We start from the raw sequence: 23,875 nt of genomic DNA, 5'->3' as shown, positions 1-23,875 counted from the left end.
GGCAGGAGAGCAGGTGAAATATATGGAGCTCATTTTAGGAAGTTTAGGTTAGATGGAACACTGAACAACCTTAGTCAGCCTGTGAGGGTGGCTGGAGGAATTGTGACTGGCCTAGATTAGTGCTTCTCAACTGCCTGGGGATAGGGGTCAGGATCCGGAGTGCAGAAAAATGTCACAACAGTTAGGAACAAAATTGGGTTTGAAAAAGCATGATTATTACACTCATTTTTTTTTTTTCACAATCCAAATTTTAGAAAGTGTCACTCTGTGAAATCTCTTTTGGGGGTGGGGATAGGCACCCCATCTCAAAGAAATCCTAATCACTACCAAAGTCCTTTCTAGTTTTAACCTCTTTTAGATGACTTTATTTTATAAATGAGTAAGCTAAGGCTAAAATAAGTGATGTGAATAAGTGGCAGAGCTGGAACTAGACCCTGAGCCTTCTAAATTCCAGGAGTGTGTTCATTCCCTCACACCACATGCCTGTGATGGTGTCCATTTTATAAATGTCACAGTTTAGGAGAGGCAGGATCTAGACGGAAAAGCTCAGTCGTTGCATCCAAGTATTCACTCCCTGTGCTGCTGCTTTCTGTCAGACACTGCGTTCTGGTAGGCATTGCAGGAAACATGAATTTGTAAAACAGGCGAGCGGGCCTTCTGCCAGAGCCCCTTGTCGGGGAAATTATTATTCTGACCATACCACACTCCAAATCTTGGCCATTTACAACTATCGGAATGAAAAAGATAAAATACCAAAGCAGTGTACAGCAGCCACATTCTAGGACCTCCACTCTCTTAACCAATAGTCACATATATATGTATAGGCTTTTAAAATTAGGGTCTGCTTCTAATTCTCTATTGTCTATCAATGTTTTCACCTTTCCCCATTTATTATTTAATTATTTTATCTATTTCCTTGTGTCTTTTCCAAGTGCACGCTTCCCACAAACTTTGAGGGCAGTTAATGAAAATGAAAGAGCATTTTTCCGCAGGAATGTTTTCATAGTTATAACTTCTGAGAAAAATTTCTTGAAGGATGTTTTGGGAGTTGTATTCAAGAACACATTATCTTCATGGTCTCTCCCTCCCCCGTCCCCCTGCCTCCTGGGTGGATGGATAAATGGTCTTGCCTTGTGAGTTGCTCTGAATTTTCAGGTTTAAGTATTAAAGATCAATATTCTATTTTCGGAAGCTATAGGGGTTGACTTCAAGTAGGCCTTAAGTTTAGGTCTGCCAATGGATGGCATGTCTAAGAGAGATCATGGGAAAAAAGACTAATCCTCGCAGGACACACTGAGGAATGGGAGTCAGTTGCTACCATTACTTGTGTCTGATGAGTTTCTTGAGCACTTGGGAGAAAAGCGCAGTGGCGGAATTAAACCTTTCCTGAGAAAGGCAAGGAGAGCGTCTTAAGTAGTGAATGGGGACGACACCACTGTCAGGGGTTTCCATGAGAGCTGGGCCAGGGGAGCTTGGCCTGCTAACTGGGAGTGCTGCTGACTCCTGCTCTGTGTTGCATCTCTGTTTCAGAACTTGTTCTCTTCGTCCACAAAGTGTCTTCCATTCAGTTACACCACAGCCCCTTCTGGCAGCCAAGTGACAATTGAAAACAGTGCAGAGTGATATGTGCTTTTCAACTGATGGAATGAATCTGGGTGCTGTGAGCAATTAGGAAGGGAAGAGAGAGGGGAGGTGGCATAGGACAAGAAGCACCGCTGGAGTTGGGATTTTTCCAGGAGGAAAAAGGGTATGCATGTGGCTTTGTGAAGACGGGCAGAAGAATTTAAGCAACAAATAACAGAAGACATGGAGGTAGGTAGGTAAATGCACAGAAGTATTCAGGAAATGACACAGAAAACTGGAAATCACAAGAGATGAGGTTGGAGTCAGAGTCTGAAGAACCTCATTTGCTATAAAGGAAATTTAAGTTCATCCTGCAGAAAACCTGAGACACATTCCTACTAGTATTGTTATACTGTCGTGATTCTCTCCTCAGTTGGTCGGGGTTTATTTAGAAAGATGGCTGATAACAGTGGTGGATGAATTGAATATCAAAGTGTCCAGAGGCCTGGAATTTGTAGGAATCTGAAGCCTTTGTAGGCTTCAAGGTCCCAGAAGATAAGGGCAATGGGAAGGAGGCAACAGAAAAGAGAACGAAGCACAGGGATTATTTGCATGGGATCCCTTCTCTGATGTGAAATTATTGAGTCAAACAAAAGGTGTAGATACTTATACAACTCATGAAAAATAATTTACAGGGCTGTTACCACACGTGCGGATGTTTTCCTATAGGCAGTCTCAGCATAGGCCTTTACTTTTATTGCTTTGGTCAATGCAATTGTTTGCTCATAAATTCTTTGTATCTACATTTACTTCGTTACTGGTAAAGTAAGATTTTTTTCCCCTAAAATTTGACTTAGTATGTATTTCTTCAAGGTCACCATTTCTACTGTTTATTAGCTATGCAAGTTATTTCACTGAAGCCTTAGTGTCTTTGCCCATACATAAAAGACAGTAATTGTACCTACTGTTATGATATAAAATGAGATGCCACAGTAAAAGGTCTACCCTGGTGGCTGGCACAGAGCAAGAGTTCAGTAAGTTATTGTATTTATGTTGATGCTTTCGCAAGCCTTTGTCTATAATGCATATTTAAATTTCTTATGCAATTTTTCATTTTGTTTTCAATGCTTGGAAGTTATTTTACTCAATTTCCTGTTTTCATTAAAAATATAATACTTTAGAGCTGGGACAAGTATGTTAAATTTAGTTATACAAATGTATATACAAGTTGGGTTTATTTCTGAACTATCTCTTTTTGTCCACTTCTTTACTTTCATGTTCTTGAACCTGTAAAGTACTCTTTTAAAAATTATCGCCTCATACATGTTCTGAATCTGGTAAGACATATGTTTCTTCATTATTCCTTTGTGAGTGATTGCTTTGATATTCTTCCATTTATTTACTTTCTATGAATTTTAGAACTACTCTGTGCAGATATATAAAGTAACATTCTGACATCTTAATTGGAATATGGTTAAATTCATAAATTATCTTAAGAGATATTGTCATTTCTATTATAGCATTTATTCTTTCCTAGCAGTAGCATATATGTCTACATTTATTCGAATCCTCCTTATTTTCCCATTACATTTTGTTGTTTTCTTCAGCAAAGGACTGGGAGACAGAAGACTTCAGTTTTAAATCATATTTGGGGAAACTGACTTCACCAGTCATAATCTTGGGAAAGTGACCATATATGCCTATTTTTAAGAATAATGTCAAGGTGACTCTGCCTACCTACAATCTACCTCAGGTCCATGCTATTTAAACGGGGCCAAAACAAACCATTTTCCTCAGCTAGAAATAGGGAATGCCAATACTTGTTAGGCTTTCTAGTCACTAGACTACTCTAAGCGTTTTGAAATAATGTACTCAAAATTACTTGAAAATGTTACAATCTAAACAAGGGTATGGTATAATAAAATGTAATTATAAAAATATTTTTTGCTTCCCCAATAGTAAGATTCTGGGAGTGGGGGGGACGGCGGGGAGAACCATGGTCTTCTCTTCTTGGAATCCACAATATGGTGCCAGGCCACAATAGGAACTCAGTGAATATTTCTGTATAAGAGGAATGAGTAGATAGCAATGAAATTAAAAAACAAAACAAAACAAAAAAACCCCCAAAACTAAAGGACTAGGAATAGGTTTGGGGAATGGTATAATTTTGAGAGAATGAGTTTATTTAATCTTATTGGCATACCATTTATTTCGTCTCATATATAACCATCTTAGAATTCAACATTGATCAATATATCAATAGCTTTCCTTCTGCTGGGCTCCCCTTGTAGCAAAATTTTATACTTTTATATTAACGTGATGTAAGTTATTTGGGTTTCCAGGACTTTTCTATTACTTCCCCCTTAGCATGGCTGTTCTGCTACACTAAGTAAATGAGATTGTAGCTGGGAGCTGAGTGAAAAGGAGATGGGAGGGGAGGAAAATGTTATGTAATTATCCAACATTTGACTCCAGAGCTAAAGATCAGGAATATGCCAAGATCACAGTAATAACCATTGTCATGCCAGATACTAACCAGAAGCCTTCCACATACTGTTCTTAACCTCAAATTAAAGGTGAACCAGAAAGACTTCTGTCTGCCAAAACTGTAGTTGAGGTTTTTACTTTCCTTGCAACCTTTTTGGCCCCCACTAATGCTTAAAGCTAAAACTCTTCTTCCCACAATGTCTGCAGTAGAGAAAGAGGAATCCTGATGTAAGGTTTTTGGCTCTTCATAGAAAAAAATATTTTGTTTAGAATTATCATTTGTGGGAAATTATTAAGTATACAAACACATTCCATTGATTTGATATCTTAAGCATTTGTTTTTTTTTTTTTTTTTTAAACCATTTCAAGGGCTAACAATGTGACCTTGTCGTGAGAACTGGCCAAAACTAAAATATTTGCATTGAGGAGCTTCTTGGCTTTTTGGCTCATTTGTAACATGGAGTCTGAAGGATGCTTTATGTAGCAGAATGACCTTTCAATTTTCTTGATTAGAAGTAATGAAAATAATGGTAAAAAAAATGAACTTTTACGGTTCAGCATCGTTAATATCTTCATTGGATCCAAAATGCATTAAAGACTCAGTCCATAAACAAACTTTGAGCGAAGTACATGAGTCTTATAATAAAATCTGCACAGTAGTTTAGAAAGCACTTCCCCCAAATTATCTAATTGTGCAGAAATCCTCATTATAACTCACTGAAGTGGACAGGGCAGGTAGTTTTCTTGTTATTTCACTTTCCCATCACCTCCTTTTTATTGCGCAGATGGACTGACCGAGGTTAACTTAGAAAGCTATAGGACCCTGTCCAAAACTTGATCTTTTGACTTCAATTCCCGTGTAAATTAAAGTTTCTCATTCTCAGCACAACTGACATGTTAGGTTGGATAATCTTTGTTGTGGGGGGTTGTCGTGTGCATTGTAGGATGTTTAACAGTATCCCTGGCCTCCCCCCCGCCCAACAGTTATAACAACCCAAATGTCTCTGGATATTGCCAAATGTCTCCTGGGGGTGGAGGGAATGCCAAGTCACCTGTAAGTGACAATTAACTTCATTCCCAAAGAAACTGGCTTGACTTCATGTCTGCTTTGCTTTATGGGGCATGGTTGTGGATCTATCTTCAGACACCAGTGGGTTGTCTCTAGGAAGAAGACTGTAGGTCATACTTTAATATTTGTTAAGAGCTCTTTCTCAAGTGGTATAGACTTCCCCAGATTAAGGCAGACATCTTGGAAAGGCTTGGATTTCTCTGTAATGAGCTACAGATCATGATGCATATTAAAGAGCTATGATGGTCAACAGTACAGCCCACCAAATATTTCTGCTCCCCTAGATTCTGCTCCCCTGGGTTCAAAGCAGGGTTGCATTTCCTAGCCCTGCTTATAGGTGGACAGTGCCTTGCAACAAGTTCTGGCCAATGAGTTGAGTGGAACCCCATTACCGTTAGGCCAAAGCACTGACTTGATATGATGACAGGAGAGCCTCCTGGCTTTCTCTTCCATCTGACATGGTCACTGGTAATGTATGAGATGGTGCTAGTTTGGTTCTCTCTGTAAGCTTGGGTCCCTGTGTGACCATAAAGAGTAGAATACTACTGCCTACCTGCAATAAACATATAGCATGAATAAGAAATAAATCTTACATATTTCAAGTCACTGAGATTTTAAGGTTATCTGTTAGCTTAGCATAATTCAGCTTATTCTGACTGATGTAAGAGCTGAAAGATGAGAAAAAAATTGAAAAATGGATTCATATTAAACCAAGGTCACCTGTATTGAAATAGGAAACGTAATATAAAACCACTTAGAACTTTCTTAAGTCTTAGGGTTCTCTATTTTCATTCACTAACTCTAATATTTGGAAATTGTTTCAATGTAGATTTCTACATACCTTATATGGCATTTAAATTGTATTTCTCTATTACGTAAATCTCATTCATTCATTCAAATAATACTTATCGAATAGTAAATATATGCCAACTATTATTTGGGATATCTTTCCACTTCATATTGTTTTTGACACCTTTTTTTCTTTGTGATGAAGCCAGATGGAAGATAAAAGAGGGAGTTCTCTTTATTATCTAAAAAGTAAAATATTTAAGAAATGAATTTGAGGTTTTGTATTTTTTTTTTAACTTTTATTCACAAAGAGATTGTCAGAGAAAATGGAAATGATTTCACATGAGTGGTCAAGAATTTCCTACCATGATCAGCTTTTGCTTTCTTACCTATAAAACAGGGATGATTTTGTGAACTTCCAAGTAGGGTATGGATTGAGCAACAGCAGTGGAGGCAGACTGACAAGGTTTGAATTGTGGCTTCACCATTAGGTGGATTGGTGATTTCTGGCAACCTCCCTGTGTCTTACTTTCTTCAGCTGTAAAATAATAATCGCAATAATACCTAATTCTCAAGGCTGTGTGAAGGGTAAATAAGGCAATACATTAAGGGCTTACGTACTGAGCATATGTTAAGTGTTCAAGAATGCCAGTTGTAATGTTTTTATGGAATGTTCCAGTAAGTGATGAGTAAAGCATTGAAGTAAGCAAGTCGCAACCATCACAGACCATGTCTTCTTTATTCATCATTCTATTTTAAATGTATAACTCAGTGCTTGGCACAAAGTAAATATTAAAAAAAAAACCTTTATTGAACACATAAAAATTAATAGAGATGAGAAGACCAACTTCCAGGTTCTCTTCCTAACCTTGCAAATATCTAGTGCCCATCTCACCCACTGTGCTCAGCTGCGAGAACTTGGAACAGTCACTGTCCTAGACCTCTTTTGTAAAATGAAACAATGATACAAAAGAGCTATAAACTAGAATTGAAAATCTTAATCTATTGCACTTTTCGGAAAAAGGATGTTAACGACCTTAGAACAGAATTTGAAGATAATCAACAAACTTGAAAATAATCAATAGTATGGAGATGCTACAAAGTTGCTCTATTATGGTTTTAACATTTCAAAAAAAAAATTCATGGAGATTATTTGTTTCATCAAAAAGGGCTGTGCAACTCATTGGCACTAATGCCATCACTCAGGGATGTGCTAGCTTTCCCTAAGAGCTCTGCAGACAGGGAAGGAGAATGAAGTTGGATAAAGAATTATTAATGTGCAAACAAGAAGAGTAAGTTCTGGAGATCTAATGCACAGCCTAGTGATTATAGTTGATGATACTGTACTGTATTATATACTTCAAAACTGCTAAGAGACTAAATCATAAATACTCTCACCCCAAAAAAGAGATGACATGATAGAGGTCTTAGCTGCAGCTATGGTGGTAAACATATTGCAATATATGAATGTATCAAATTAACAGCTTGTATACTTTAAACCTGACAATGTTATATGTAAATTATATCTCAATAAAGACAGAAAAAAAAGAGTAATTAATAGTCTTGCAGTTATATATTAAGGCTTTTTCAATACATGTATGCTTGAATGTGAAAGACAAAAGTTTGACTCATTTACAGGCAGTGCAATTGAAGTGACTAAAGTCTTCAGAGTCTCAGTTTCCCTACCTATCAAATGGGATAATAATATCTACTCCATTGGGACTGTCACAAGCATTACATGAAATAATCCGGCAAAAGACCAAGTAAGACGCAAACTTGCAATAAATAGTAGTAATTAATATAATAATAACCAGTATTCCAATTACTTACAGAAAACCACTTCCTTACAAATGTTAATAGCATTGAGAGTAATTCTTTTGGCAGATACTAAACAGCATGTAAGTTGGCTGTATGGTTTTAGATGTGCTAATCTAGCACCTAGAAGAGACAACAGGCCAAGCAAAGTATGCCTGCTAGGTAACTCTTTTTGTGAAGTGCTGGATGGTGACTTGGGGGGAAAAAAAAATTAATGTTCAAACTTAGAGAAACAGCTGAGTCAGAAAACAAGAACATGCAAAAGTAGTATAGAACAGCAGTTAAATTACTACCTTAGCTGTGTAACCTTACTTAATTTCTCTAGGCCTTAGTTTTCCCACTTGAGAAAATGGAGAACAATGTTTAGAACAAGCCTGGAATACAGGGTATTTTAAATAAATTAGAACGGTGATAAGAATGGCTGAAGTTACAGAGAACGGCCTGTGAGGAAACCTCTAGAGCAGTGGTCTCCAAACCTTTTTGGCACTGGGGACTGGTGCTCCTATGAGAATCTAAGGCTTGATGATCTGAGGTGGAGCTGAGGTGGTGATGCTAGTGCTGGGAAGTGGCTGAAAATATGATATGTTCACATATTGAAATATATTTACCACCATAGCCTTGCTCGCTCACCTGTTGCTCACTTCCTGCTGTGAGGCCTGTTTCCTAACATGCTGGGGGATTGGGGAATCTTTCCCTGGAGTAAGTCTGGCAAGGCGGCCTCCTAGGAGCACAACCTGGAAAACTATCAGGCTCATGTGACCATTCAACAAATTGGGCTTCTCCTATGTGCAATGTGAGGTGCAGTAGCCATAAAAAGAGTCGATTCATATTTGAAATGCCAGAGATGGACCAGAGGCTAAAGCAGGAGGGAGTCCTAGTGAGACTGGGAGTAATTGAAGCATGCACACAGATAACATGATGCCCCTTCCCATGTGCTTCCACAGCATTCCGTAATTATTTCACAGCATCCTAGGTGCCTGTTAATTATATACAAGTGTCTCCCGTGGCAGCACTCCGTGAGGGTGGAGACCAAGTCCTGTTCACTGTGGATGCCCCTTCCACAGTGCTCAATAAGGATGTGTTGAAGTGAAGCCAAAGTGAGTAATAAGATGGGGTCTGTAATTGCTAAGCACTCAGTACTTGGGTCCCCAACTGCTCCCCACCCCACTTTCAACCCTCCACACTGCTCTAAATAAAATAGCTCAATGTTAATGTGTGGGAGGGGAGACTATAATCCCAAGAACATGACCCTTTGAGTAAAATCCTAGTCTTCTTTGTAGAGGTGGCCTAAAACTACCCAGTGGTAAAAATCGACTAAGAAGCCTCTGCTGGGAGATATCTTCCATCTCCTCTTCTCGGTCCATTCACACACACTTCAAAACTGGCACACACAAAACGAACTCTGCAGTTCTGCAAATGCGCTTTTTTCTTCTTTTTTTCTCTATAGCCATTCATCTACCAAATTCTTTTCTGTGTTTTCCTTGAGAATCTCTCTCTCATACAGCTCTCCCTCTAACTAATTGCTCAGCCATTGCTTCAGAGTCACACTTGGATCGCCAATTTAGAGTCTTACTGACATTCTGCCTCCATATCATTGTAAGATAAGCCTTCCTAAAGTACACGTTTCATCATATTTCTTCCCTGCTCAAAATCTAGGCTCCTTATTATTATTTTTTTTTAACTTTACCTAACCTACTTTAGTTATCAACATCCTCCATGTTTTGGCCCTACCATATAAAATACATATTACTTACTTATTCTTACTTAGGACTGCATGCAGAATCTCCTATTCTACTTAGATTAGTTACCTCACAGCAACAATCATTGAAATTGTTCTCTTATTTACATACAATATATAAAATATTTGCTTCTATATACTTCGGCCATGTCATTTCCACTTTTGGATAATCTTAATCCTTTGGCTATGTAAGTGCTAACTCTTCAATTAACATTCTACTCTAAGCCACACATGTCAGTACTAATTTATAATTTTATTATATTGTGTTTGATTTTCTGTTTCCTATGCATATGCGCAAGTGTTCCTTCCTCAACAAAACTATAAATTGATCGAAAGCAGGAAGTTTACATTATCTTTACCCATTTACCCAACAAATATTCCTTGAGTTCCAGCTCTGTGTCAGGCACTGCACTTGGCTTTTGGGCACAGCAAAGAATAAGATAGACATAATCCCAGTCTTTGAAGCATGTACATTCTAGAATGTGTGTGCCTATGTATGTGTGTGTGTGTGGGGCAACAAAATAAAAAATTACACATAATTATATGATTAGAAACTGTGATAAGCACCATGAAGTAAAAGTATAGGGTGTTGTGAAACCATGTTGGGGAAAAAAAAAAAAATGCCCCAGAGCTAAGAAGAAAAGGGTAAGAGAAACAAACAGGCAAATGCCTAAAGGTCTTAAAGCCTGGAACCTTAGAGGAACTGAGGAGAGGTTGTATCTATAAGTTACTGGGCAGAAGATGAGCCCTATCAGATGAGGCTACTGAGATACAGGCTGAGTGTACTTCCTAGTATTGAACCAGAATTGAGAAATACTCGTTAAGTGAGGACTCTAGGTGGTTTTTAAGAATCATAAGGTATGATGGCAGAAGTCATTTCTGAACTTTTGTTGTCTGTGTATTTGAAGTTCAGAAAAAATGTTGAACACCCAAAGCTTAAAACATATAAACACTCAAGTGCTTAAGATATTTGCTAGTTTTCTCAAGTTCAGTGAAAAGGAATGAACCAATGACAACTACAATATGGGCTGTAGTTTACTCCATATTACAGGTTCGATTTCAAAATGCTTTACACAGGCCACCTAATAACAGGTGTATTTTGGCCATTACCAATGCAAATGTGATCAAACCAATGAGCCCAGAGGTGAGAGGTGGTATATTCAATGACAAATTCTCATTATCCTTGTGTTAAGATGCCTAAAGCGATATATTTCATTTGCATCAAGATGCATTGTATAAGCTATATTTGATAAACGAGATGACATCACATTCTCAACTTAAAGAATGCTTACTTAAGTATTTTTTAAATTGAATCCCACTTTAATGGCATTGTATAATCTTTTGGTTAATAGTGCTCATCTTGGTTATTCTAACAAAAGGAAACATGGAAATTAATACTTAAGTTGTAGAGCTTATGTCACATATGAAAATACACATTAGGAAATTCAAAACAGATACCTGGGACATCTGTGAAGGTTTCTCCAAGGACAGATACGTGAAAATTGAGTCCTAGGTCCTTAAGATGCATTAATACCTTAAAAAAACTCTCTGGATCTTTATCATGCTCCCTGTAAATAAAAACACAAAACATAACTTGTTGATAACTTAGGGTGTATGTTAGGACGAGTGTTGTTACTTCTCACAGTATCAATTCCTTTTGTGGTCTAATGTTAGTTAGGAGAGCCACTGGCATCCAAGCAGAGATTTTCCCTGATTGCCTTATATTGTAGCGACAGCATTGAGTTTTTTTTCATAAATAAGATTTCTCTGTCATGTATCAAAACCAAGTTCTACTGAAGTCATAATGCTCTGCAGCCTTTTATTAAAGGAGAAATCTATTATGCTTTTCACATTTTTTTGGGTAGGCTATAGAAACTTTAGTGTATTTTCCTCTCTTTTAATATAGTTAATTTTCCACTTAACACAGGTTTTTAACAAAAGAAAATACCAGTCTTCAAAGGATGATTCTTTACTAATCATGAGACTGTACCAAAGCAGCTTTTCATTTCCTTGAGTGTGAATGCCGTCCTTTCACAATTACTGAGCCCCTTTGTGCCCAGAAGAAACGCCCAATTTAAGGAGTGAGATTATACTCTCTCACTAAACTCCCATTTTAAATAATTGAATGGAGAATTATAAACACATCAAGAGGGGGTAGGCATGACTCTAAGTCCACTGAGTATTAACTTAGGAGTAGAGGTTAGTCTACATGTAAAAAAATAATAACAATAATAAAAATAATTCATTTAGTAAAGTCTTTGACAAACATGGATTATTTTTATTTGTTTAGCTTGTCAGTCTTCTTCGTAATGACAGAATGAGAGGGTAAAGGACATTAAAAAAAATTCAACAATTCAAGAAATCACATTAAAATGGAATGCGTTATTTTTTACATTCTAAGGTGTGAATATTCCAGTATTACTTGCATTTAATTACACTGTTTTAATTAACTTATTTCAGGCAGATGTGGACCAGATGTCTTCAAAATATTTGTTTTTTTATTTATAATTCAGAATTTTAGCTTATTTTCTATATTACAGAGAAATAGTTATATATCAGCAATTGAATTTCTCATTTACCAACTAATTATGTAAAATAAATCTGTAAATTGATCAAACTGCTATATGAAATATGAAAATTACATCATTCCGGAAATCTCATGAAAAATGACATCTGCAACCCTAAATGTGTTAATTCACAATTCAGTCAATATTTTCAGTATCAAGAATTAAAACAAATGCATCTTCTGATTAACATTTTAAAACAGCATTTCCAATCCCATGGAATTGTAAGTTCTTATAGAATTAGAATTCAGTAATTATTTATTTTAAGCTCTAGATCTCTGTCTGATTTACTTCAAATAATAAAGAATACAATGGCTAACTGAGCATCACTTTTTAAGATGATGCAGATTACATACACATACCATAGGGACGTTTTTGGATAGTTCTCATATACACCACTGCTGTGGGCGAGAACAAAAACTCAAAACAGTTTGAAAGACTAGGCCATATGCTATCTCCAACTATACCAATCAAATAGCTGCTACTTAATCTGTAATACGTTCTTTGAGTCTGGTTCTCTGGGAAATACTTAGATGCAAAGAATGTAAACAATATAACATAATATATCTTAAAGAGGGAGTAACACTATAGGGAAATGTAGCCAGGCAGTTCTCTAAATTTTTCATTTTGACTTCCCAAAACTTTGGCTATAGATCCACGGAAGAGAATATCTATTCTGAATATTTCTTGCTGGTTTGTTTGTTTGTTTGTTTGTTTGTTTGTTTGTATTAAAGTAAAAATAGATGTGGTTTGGGGTTGGGAGAAAGTTTTATTGGATAGAAGCTGTAGTTCTTGAAAGACTCCAATGTGAGTATTTTCAAAGCAGCAGGTTTTATGAACCTATATTTTCAGTGTTTCTATATGAGATAAATGCATTACAATCCTACTGTGTTTTTTAGATATTTTTTTTACTGGTGGACAAAAGCTTTCATATTCAATAGTCACTTTGCATAAGAACACCAAGGAGATTTGTATAAATCTTTTTTTTGTTTGTTTGTTTAAACTATATAGTACATGGATGAATGTAAGGTGACATTTTTCTTTCTCAAAATTATCCCTGAGAAAAAGAGGCATTCTATACCAAAGTCCTCATCAGGCATTTCATAATACTAGGCACTCTCTCAATTACTTTATTTTGAACAAAGTACTGTTTAGAGAAATTGCATTAACCTAAAACAGTGTCCACTGATAATAGTTTTGGATAGTTTTAGTTATCATTCACTTGGTGGGACTGGTAAAAACAAAAGTAATCGAATTTAACACTGAGTTAGTAATTATTTTGGGAGGCATGACCTAACAGTTCGAAGTGTTAGACATTGTTGAAAACAAGTATTTTAAAGATCACTAAAAAAAGATAAGACTGGTTATGGGATCATGAGTACTAAGTGCGTTTTTATAGCTGGGGAAAAGATTGCCAGTGGTGGCATCATGCACAGTTTCACAAGTCTTGCACCTCAAACTGCTCAGACTGAATTCCAGATGACAGGGGATGGAAACATGCCAGCTGCTTGAAAAGGTGGCATCATTCTGATGTCAAGAATCCATGAGAGGGGGCATTGGATTAAAACTGCTTCATGAAATACAAGAGAAGGAAAAGAGCAATGCTTCTAAAAATATTCTATGACATGTACTTTAAAGCAGTGGTCTAAAACCTTTTGGCACCAGGGACCAGTGCTCCTATGAGAACCTAATGCCTGATGTTCTGGGTGTGGAGCTGAGGTAGTGATGCTAGTGCTGGGGAGTGACTGCAAATACAGATGAAGCTTCACTGGCTTGTCTACCACTCCCCTCCTGTTGCGTGGCCCAGTTCCTAACAGGCCACAGATTGATACTGGCCTATGGCCCCGGGGTTGGGGACCCCTGCTTTAAAATATTATTTCTGTCTAAATTAGTAGATTGCATATTATGATGCCTGAATATTTCTTCTGAGTCCCTCAAAGTTTACATATTTAATTTAGCTAAAAATTTTCTTTGTTTTCTCTTTAGAAAAATGGGAAATTGTCTAACATTCAGACAACCATTAAAGATGTGCACAAATATTTAGCCACAGCCATATATCAAAGCATGGATATGTCAGTGGTAGAGCTCAGTATTTTATAAAGAGTGAGGAACTCGTTCCAGATTTCCAATGGATCATCCACGGATTGTATGTCAGCACTCATGATGTTAATGAACCCATTTAAGAGAATATGTGAGTCTCTCTTAAATTCCTTTCTAAGAAATCTAATGTGAAGCTCTCATACTTATGATTTTAGCATAAAGCATTAAATTTAAGATAAGGGACTTAAAGTAATATATTGGGTGCCCCTGTGGGGCAACAGCTGTCAAACTTAAATACACATTTTATAACATATTCAGTTCTCTACTATAGACTTATGGGCTCCCTAAACACTAGTCTGCTCTCATCCATTGCTGGTAGAAATGTAAATTGAAATAATATTTTAGAGAGCAATTTGGTAAGGTACATAATAAGCCTTAAAATGTATATAATTTTTGCCCCAGTAATTCCAATTTAGAAAAATTACCCTATATAATAAGGAGGTGCACAGAAATCCAGCCAGAGTATGTTCATGACAGCATTGTTATAATGGCAATCATCTGTAAACAACCTAATGGGATGATAAGGAAATACATTTTGACACATATACAAATGATGCAATATCATGCAGCCATTAAAAATAGTGTTGTAGAAGCGTATTTCTTAACTTGGAAAAATATTTGAGAAATACTGTTAAATAAATTGGAGGTGATAGAGTAGTATGTATTATATGATCTGTTCTGTAAGACAAATGAATGAGTGTGCCTAGAAAAAATTTGGGATGAACTATACCAAAATGTTAACAGGGTTTATTTCTAGGGTTTGCATTATAAATGCTTCTTTTTTTTTTTTTTACATACTTTCTATCATTTTTAAACAAACTTTTAAAATATAAATCATTTTAATATCTTAAGGAACCATCTCTCTAACATTCTGCCATAAAATGTTTGCTTAACTCTGTAACATTTTCAGTTTTTATAGTAGTGTAATTCCTCATTTCCTGTGATCCTCTCTCTGTTTGACAGCTGCCCATCAAGCTAACTTGCTTCATCATAAAACATTTTAGAAGATGAGTCAGAGTCCAAGCTTCCCAACAATTCTTAAATTCTTGACTAGGTAAGAATGAAACAGTCTGGCTGGGAACTCCTTACTCCACAGCCCAACTATAGCAGAAGAGACCAGCTCGGAAATATTTCAGGCTTACTGGAAGCAGCAGATACAGCAAGAACAGCTTTTATTCCCAAATATTATTCAGAACATTTCAAAAGCATAAACTGTTTCCATGTGTTTTTTCTTCCTATATCTGTTCTCTCTCTGTTGCCTTTCTCGTTTAGCTTTTTTAGAGCTCAATTTCTTCTTATTCCTCACTTAACATTCATTCAGTAAATATTTATTGAGGATTGCTAAGTTCTCCATACTTGTCACTTATAGTCAACTGTTACTCTTTCCTATTTTCCCATATAACTTTATACTTATTGAATGCAATCTCTTTGATCTAGTTACTTGCCTTGCCTGGACAGAAACCTGGCTCTTTACAGATACTACAGCTTTCCCAGCATCTTGTCACTCTGGACTGAGAGCTCAATGAGGGGAAGATAAATTGTTTCTGGTTTATTCACTACTAATTACCCAGTGCTTTGCCAAGTAGTGGCAGATATTACTCGTGCTTAATAATATCTGGTTATTCTCTCATTCTTGGTACACAGATGACTCCTCATTCATTACCTTCAAGTAGGGGAGGCCGCAGGACTAGTTCTGACCAATGGACTGCAAGCTGATTGACATGTGCCATGTCTAGGTAGAAATAGTTAAGACCAGTTCTGGATAGCACTGTCTCTGCTGCAGTGATCCTTATAGAGGTCTTACTTTAACCTGAGATTTTTAGGTCAAAAGAGTACTGATTGCTCCAGATTGCTACATGGAGACTTACCTGTAAAGCTACCTAAACATGCAGCAGACTTTGAGCTAGTGAGAGAGGTAAACTTTTGTTGTGTTTAAGCAACTGAGATTTTTTTTGGGGGGGAGGGGAGGGTCATTACTGCAGCATGATGTGGCCTATGCTAGTATATTATCTGTGGCACAAAATTAGCTGCATTAAAAATATTTGTTGAATAAATGAAGGTATATTCATAGAACTCCTGCTTTGTTTAAGATCCCATGCTAGGCAATTGATCATAATCTCACTTAAGCTTCTCAACCAAGTGGTCATACAAATATAACTACCCATCATCTAAGATCACAACAGAAGGGAGTGAAGCCATGTCTCATCACTCAAGGATCATACTTTCTTTTATACAGCCTTTGACTTTTTTCTTTCTTTCTTCCAACTTAAAATGAGGAGAGTTGGTACCTGATTCAGTGTATGGTTTCCCTTCCAGATCATCAAGTTATAAACAGTCCTTAGATTAATTTTAAATGATTACTTCTTCAACACCACTGTTTCAGACTTCTTCACCTTTCTGATACCTGGCTATTCTCCACTTTTAAGTCCTAATTATGAGTTCCACATTACTTCCAAAGTCAGTGATGTCTTCCTTATTTGAAAACATAAGGCTTCTTTACCACCTGGGTTAGCTGTTATGATTGTTTACTTCTCTAATATCCTTTCCAGGGCCATAAACTCTCACTCTCCTCTATATGTCTGACATATCAATGATCAGTTTTAGTTTTTCTCTATATGTGCTGCTTCTCCTTCTTAAATGGGGCTTCAGACTTCAGCCAATAGTTTTATTAACCACCAACTTCTCAACTTTCTCTGGCTCTTTACCTAACTCTGCTAGTCCTCTTCACCATCACGTACTTATAGTTGACCAAGGCTAAGCCTATCCACTGCGGCTTTCTTTCATTCTCTTCAGCTTTGGTATCTGTGGTATTTTAATATTTTAGAAATTTTAACCAATTCATTCCATCTTCCCTTCAACCCAACACATTCAACATGCTAAGATATTTTATGTTCACTGCTTTGGGGAAGGCATGGGGAAAAACCCCCCTGCCCTGCCAACTTTCACCAAAAAAAGGAAGCAGTGCTCTTGGTTGATTACAGAAGCAAAATACCTTGTAGAAATGGTGAAGACTTCACATAGGTTCAAGTATTTAGGCAAAATGCCATGAGAATGTAGCACACACCTTCCTACTCTATGTCACCATTCCACCTCTAGATACGAAACAAAGGACTGATGGAGTTGAGTTGAGAAGAACAGAACTCTGAGAATCCCAGAGGCCACAAAGTATGCTTCTTGGGTTAGAAGACTGGGGAAGGATCATGACTCCAGAGATTGAATATCCGAGCGTATGTATATAGGCAGACAGTACTGGGGACATTCATGAGAGATTCTTGAGCTATGGTAGGCATAAAAGTGGAACCATGATGTTTGTGACTGTCATAGAAGAATCACAGATCAGCTGGCAGAGGGAAGGAAGGGATCCCTCATTAGGAGCCTATGAGTAATGGGGACCAGAAAAATGGAAGACAAGAGAATCTTGAACTGCCTGAGTTTTCCATCACCATACTGAAATGGCCTGTTGCAGAGAAATTAAGATATAGAAAAATAAAATTCTATTTTATGCATATCAGGGTTTCATGCCATCTGCACATTCATATTCTCATCTTTCCTTTTAATAGCAGAGGGAAAAATGTTTGCTTTTCAAAATTCAAAGTCTATTAGAGCTCTAGATCTTCTACCTTGCTTCTCTTTGTGAGATCTGTACTGTTATATTCAGTTTCCTTTCTAAAGCCTGTTCCTACTTCACGATTTCTTCATATATGTCTCTGGCATTTTCAGTTATTCCCTTTACCTGACAATTATTGATAACAACAGTTCTAATAATGTAGTATTTCTAGGAGGCTTTACACTGATCATTTCATCTGAGAGCATTAGCTATGTCCCTCTTTTCTTATCTCCTGTATTTTCCCTACGACTGTTCCTCATTCTCCCATTTGCCCATTCTTTAGATGAAAGTGCTATTTAACAACACTAATTCCTACCCCTGCCTCAACAATTCTCATGCTTTTTATGTTTTCTCCAACTTCTGACATCAATAACCATACTCAATTTTCTTAGAAATGATCCTTGCTTCCAAGTAGTGTATTCAGACTATTACCTAATGACACTCTCTCCAATTAAATCTTCCCACTCAGTCCATCCAGAAGGCCACCCAGGAAAAACCATATTCAACGAATCATTTTTTTCTCACTGGGTCTCATAACATGATTTCATTTTAAATCTCACCACTGCTAAAAGCTCAGACCCCCCAGGTTGTTTCAATTGTCTAACTTGCCAATGAGCTCTCTTTCTCTGCAACCCTGGCCAGGAAGCCTGTAGACATCCATGTCTGAAAAAACTGGTAGGTCACGAAGTGTCTTAATTAAGATGAATTGGGTCTTTCCCACCCTTGAGAGGTTACTTAAGCAGCAGTCACCATTCCACATACTTTAAACCATCATGGTGTAATTACTTTCTCTCAGATCTGGGAGGTTCTTTGGAACTAAACTCTTTCCTCTCCCCAGTGTATTACTGTCTTTCTATTTCCCTCTGTAATAATATCTTTGTTGAATGTGGCGATTGGGGCTGTAATTTGAAAGTAACTAATCATTTAGTTTGTTTTTTGGTTTTTCGGATTATAACATTTTCCTCGAAGAGAAATGCAGAAATACATTCAAAACTGCTTGCTAGTTATCCTGGGTGCTACCCCTGTAGTTCATCTCCTATAGTTAGAAACTTCTCCCCAGGTCTGTCTAGGAAACTCTCTGACATGCCTGAGAATTGCTGTGTTTCTACCTCTCAGAGACAAAGACATACAATTCTTGTTTCCTGTTTTACTCTGGCTGCCAGGAAGCTTACTTTTAGGTTTCAAAATGCTCAATCTCAGCAACTATTAGATGGAAAGAGGAGTACCGAAAAATACAAGAACAGAAATTAAAAACAAAACAAAACAAAACAAAAAACCTTATCAGGTGAGCTCAAGATTAGAGAGGATATTGCAGGGAATAGAATCAGTGATGATATTAATAGAATTTACCCAATGTGAACTACAGAAAGGAAAAAATAGAAAAAATAAAAATAAATAAAAACAAATAACAAAGAACTGAACTGTAGAGGTCTGTGGGAATAGAAGATCCAACATTTGTATCATCAGAGTGTTAGAGAAGACTGTATTTCTTACAACTGCATGTGCTCTACAATTATTTCAATACAAATTTCACTTGTAAAGAATGCATACCCACTGTAATAAAATACGAATAACTCAGAAATATTTGAAGCATTAAAAACTCCTGTTCATTACTCTTTTTGATTCTCCTCCTCAGATACCACTACTAACAACTGTTTCGTGAGTAGGCTTCCACACCTATTTTTGTGCTTATGCAAACATACATATTTGTGTGAGTGCATTTTTACATATGCTCTCCTTATTTCATAATATGAGATCAGTAATAGTCATTCCACTTTCTATATCATTAAATACATAATAGACATCTATGCACATGAGTGCATAGGGATATTTCATTTTAATTGGTTATATAATATTTCATAATTTTTAGGTAAATTCTACTAATGGACATTTGTTTCTGATTTTTTTGATGTTTCAACCAATACTAAATGTGACACACAGTTCTCTTTAAACATTAAAATTTCTCTTTTAGAGAATTCTTAATTCACTCTTATTTTTCCTCTTATGCTACAAATCTAGCCATTCCAAATCTCTAACCAAGGTCCTTTCCCCCGCTTCTTACAATGTTTACCTTCCTTTTGGAACTACCCTACTTTCAAAGTTTTATGTACTCACTTCTGCTATAAGTTCCACAAGGGGAGAGCTCATGCCTTTGCTTATCCTGCATCCCCCATGTACTACAACAAGACCTGGCACATAGTTTAAAAAGTTATTAAATTGAACTGGCTCTAAACCTAAACACTGCCCATGATTCTAATCTTTTTATCCTCACCTACTGTAAATTATTATTTTACTATTTACATAATCAGATGAATATATAGAATCTTAATTTGGCTCTTCCAATGACAACTCACCTATAAAACTAAGCTACTGCCCTCATCAAATACAGCACTACTGACCAAGTTCCTCTCTAGTGTCCACGTGTCCTTATTCTCCAATATTCAAGAATCTCAAGCTTGACACATTTCTGAACATGGAGGCTGCTTCCAAATGTGTCCTACCAATCAACTTATTATAAACCTATTTCTTCCTATATAAATAATTTAAGACTTGCTTGATAATTTCCATTTTTACAGTACAATGTTATTACTTCATACCTTGAGAGCACCACTGAGCTTCAGATTCCCCTTCTGCCAATTCGGCTTCTAAAAGAACGGGTCCATTATCCTCTTCAGCATGATCTTCCTTAGATATCTCTCTTTTGAAATGTCACTAACTAGAAACCATTAAGTTGAAATTAAGCTGCTCTATCCAACATTCAAATATTTCCATCAATCATTTACCTCTATTAGTCCCCCAAATGAGCATTGATACTTATATTCATTCTCGTCCTCTCTCTTTCTTGCCGCTGTCTTCAATCCACAGCTCTTGTGCCTGTAATTCTGGACTCTGGAACATACCTTTCCCTCCATTCTGCCACTTCTTGTCCATTGCCTCTTCCACTGACTTTGGATTTATTGTTACTAGTAATCACCTCTGTGAAATTCTATTTCATTCTGACTCACTCCTGTACTAACATTCATAAGCTACTGATAATTTCAGAAATGTATTCTTTTACATTATTTCATTATTTATATGTTGTCCCCTAATTAGTCTGAAAGCCTCACAATATCAGTAAACCTTTTGACTCCAGAAGTTGGCAGGCACTCAGAATATGACTTTCGAATAAGTGAATGATGGTTTCATCATGGCTGAATAGAGAAAGTTATATTTTAAAAACTACAGTAGGATATAGCTATGAAATGACATGAAGAATTAATGGAGAATTAAACATGGTCTGGATTATTAGATGCCTTTCATTGAAATAGATTTCAATTCTTAATAACAGGTTTTCATATTCGGTTGTGGACATTTTGTCACATCTAAAATGACAAGGTCTTCAGTCATATGGGAAAGAATCATAATTTGAAGAAAAAAAAATCCAATCCAAAAATTCCTTCTGATTAAAAAAATGTTAAAAATAGAAATGGACAGAGTGTTTCATAAAAATCTCTCCAATAGAAAGAAAAATGTGAAAATTCTGTCCATTTTACATATTATGTCTTGTTTCTAGACCCAAATAAAACTGCTATGTTTATTGGCTGGCACAGAGATCTCCTAGAAGAGACAGCCTCCCTTAGTCAGCAGCAACTGCTAAGTATACCATATTGTCAAGGCAAAGACTGTGGAAAAGGAACACAATATGGAATGTCTGTTCTATAAAGACCTGCCCCAAAATGACGTCCTTGTTGTTACATATGTTGCATTTTTTTTCATTTTATAAACACTGTTAATTATATATCCCCTCTCTTCTCTTACATTCTTATAAATGGAATAAATCTATACTATTTACTTAATCCTTTTCACAATAACATAAAAGAAAAAAGTTCAGTCCAAATCCTGCTACTCCAGTCTTTCCTTGCTTATTATTTAAAGTTAGTAAGATCTACTCACATTAGGTACCAAAGGTAGATTAATTATTCATATGGAAAAGAATAAAATATTCTGAATATAATAACATCACATGCTATAAGATGTTACTATATTACTTTACTATATGGCTTAAGAAAAGGTTCTCCAGAATGAAAAGGCTAATGAACCAAAGTCTTAATTAATACCTACTGCCAGCGGGTATCAGAACAATTTACTTCTGGTAAAGAATGAATACAAAGGAATAGCCAACTATATTAGATAGTATATTTGGTGAGAAGTAATTTTCATTAAATAGTTTGCTTTAGAGGTATATGTTAATCCAAAAGAAGAAAAAAAGATGTTTATTGAAAGATGTTTATTCGTGACAATAGTTCTAAAGGTGAGTTTTATCAGAATAAATGAAACAAGATAGCTTACATGAACAATAGAGCATAGTAAGAAAAGGGTTAAAATCCAAGTTCTGATATTTAGTAGTTGTAATCCAGGGCAAACTACCAAACCAGTCTGAGATTTAATTTCTTCATCTGTAGCAATCTGGCAAATAACACTCAGTTCAAAGAGCTGTTGAGGGGATTGAGTGAGATGATGCATATGAAACAATTTGTAGTGCTTTGCAAACAAAAATACATAATAAAGGATGGCTGTTATTATTATTATTGTTAAAATAATTATTATAATCATCATTGTTTTATTCTTCATTTATAGAAATGGGAATTTAAGAATATTCTATTGAGTTTAACAGCCACCATAATTGGGCAAAAAATAAGTTTGTTATACTTTATAATCAGCTACTTATAGTAAGCAGAATGTGCCATTGTTTGGCATCTAATGTTTACCTCGATAGTTATAAATAAAGGCATTTAAAGTGACAGCTATTACATATGCAAACAACACAGTAAGCACTCAATATATGTCAGTTATTATTCACAACTTAGAGTTACAAATATGGTTTAAAGTAAAATCTGTGTTTATGTATAAAGGCACACATGTCCTTAACTGAATTTTTCTTCTCAATGCTGTATCCTTAATCCTGTCAAATGCCACCATTAATCCAGTCACCCAAGCCACAATTAGTGCAGTCACCCTCATATTAATAATCAATCCTTGAACCAGTTCCTCATTATCACCCAAATATGTCTTTCCTTTCTTGACATAGTTCATATATTCACCTTTACTTCCCAGAACTAATATAACATTATACAAAATCACCTTCTTATAATAATTACAACTGAAATCGAAGGAGTAAATTGTCATTTTCCCTTTTCTCTTCTTGGAAATTAACCAAAAGCAACAAGGAGAACTAGAAATAGATTACGAACATAATCTTCCAGAACAATAAGACTTCAAAAATCCTGAACCACACATAACAGTTTTTGGCAGGAAAACCTGCCAAAAAAAAATAATAACGATCAAACAGGTATACAGGTGGAAGTGAACAAAGATACTCTTAGATTCTCAGAAAGAGTGGGCAGAAGTTTCTTCTCTAAGGTGAACAGTGTGCCCAAGTGCAAGGCCCAAAATCCTTCCCTAGCAGAATATCAATAGGGTTGCTGATGCTCAGTGTTTCTTTGTGCCTGGTTCAGTCTTGAGAAGCAGAGAATAAAGGGCTAAGTAAGAGATCAGACAGAGAAGGCATTTTTGTTTGAAAAATAGCTTTTGAAACATTTTTGTTTGAAAAACATCTTTTCTGGGAGGATTACAGAAGCACATTGGTTGGTACACATGAAATAATTCTTTTGACTATAGAATTAATTTTCATGAATTAGAATGGCACTAGAAGTTGAATTTCCCATGAACGTCCTAAAATAAAGGGAACTTTTAAAAAAGGTAAACAAAACAAAAAACAAACAAAAAACCTTGTTCCTTCTGTTTTAGACTCAAATTTCATGGAAGAACTTTTTTTTTTTAAAAAAAAAGATTGATTCTGTATCATACTTCCTAAATGAGAACTTACCCAAAGATTTAGTTCTATGTGTATATTCATTTATGACACAATTTTCATTAGAAAAAAGTCCATACATATTCTAAAAAGCAGTGTGCATCTGAGGAACAGAATTGAAGAATTCATTATTTCATTTTTTTTTTTGGTATGTGGACTTTCTTCATATTTATTCCAATTTTGTTTTATATTCTTATAATTTAAATACTTTTTTGACAGTTATTTAAACTTAAAACGGGTCCCGACCTCCAAGCCATGAACAGGTATTGGTACATGGGCTGTTAGGAACCAG

General features: G+C 36.0%; 1 protein-coding gene across 19 annotated transcripts in view; it reads right to left on the bottom strand.

The window, feature by feature from the left end:
* Positions 1-23,875, bottom strand: part of GTDC1 (glycosyltransferase like domain containing 1) — a 355,599-nt gene that overhangs the window by 33,392 nt on the left and 298,332 nt on the right. For 18 of the 19 annotated variants that reach the window (XM_036236290.1, XM_036236287.1, XM_036236291.1 and 15 more), the window contains one exon: positions 10,920-11,029. In XM_036236290.1, the coding sequence (XP_036092183.1) occupies positions 10,920-11,029 (110 nt within the window). Of the gene's footprint in view, positions 3,625-10,919; positions 11,030-23,875 lie in introns of all 19 variants that reach the window. The other variant, XM_036236296.1, reaches the window with a different exon arrangement.

Source organism: Rousettus aegyptiacus, unplaced genomic scaffold (genome assembly GCF_014176215.1).
Source record: "Rousettus aegyptiacus isolate mRouAeg1 unplaced genomic scaffold, mRouAeg1.p scaffold_m13_p_2, whole genome shotgun sequence".
Lineage (NCBI taxonomy): Eukaryota > Metazoa > Chordata > Mammalia > Chiroptera > Pteropodidae > Rousettus > Rousettus aegyptiacus.
This window is presented reverse-complemented; position numbering and strand designations above follow the sequence as displayed.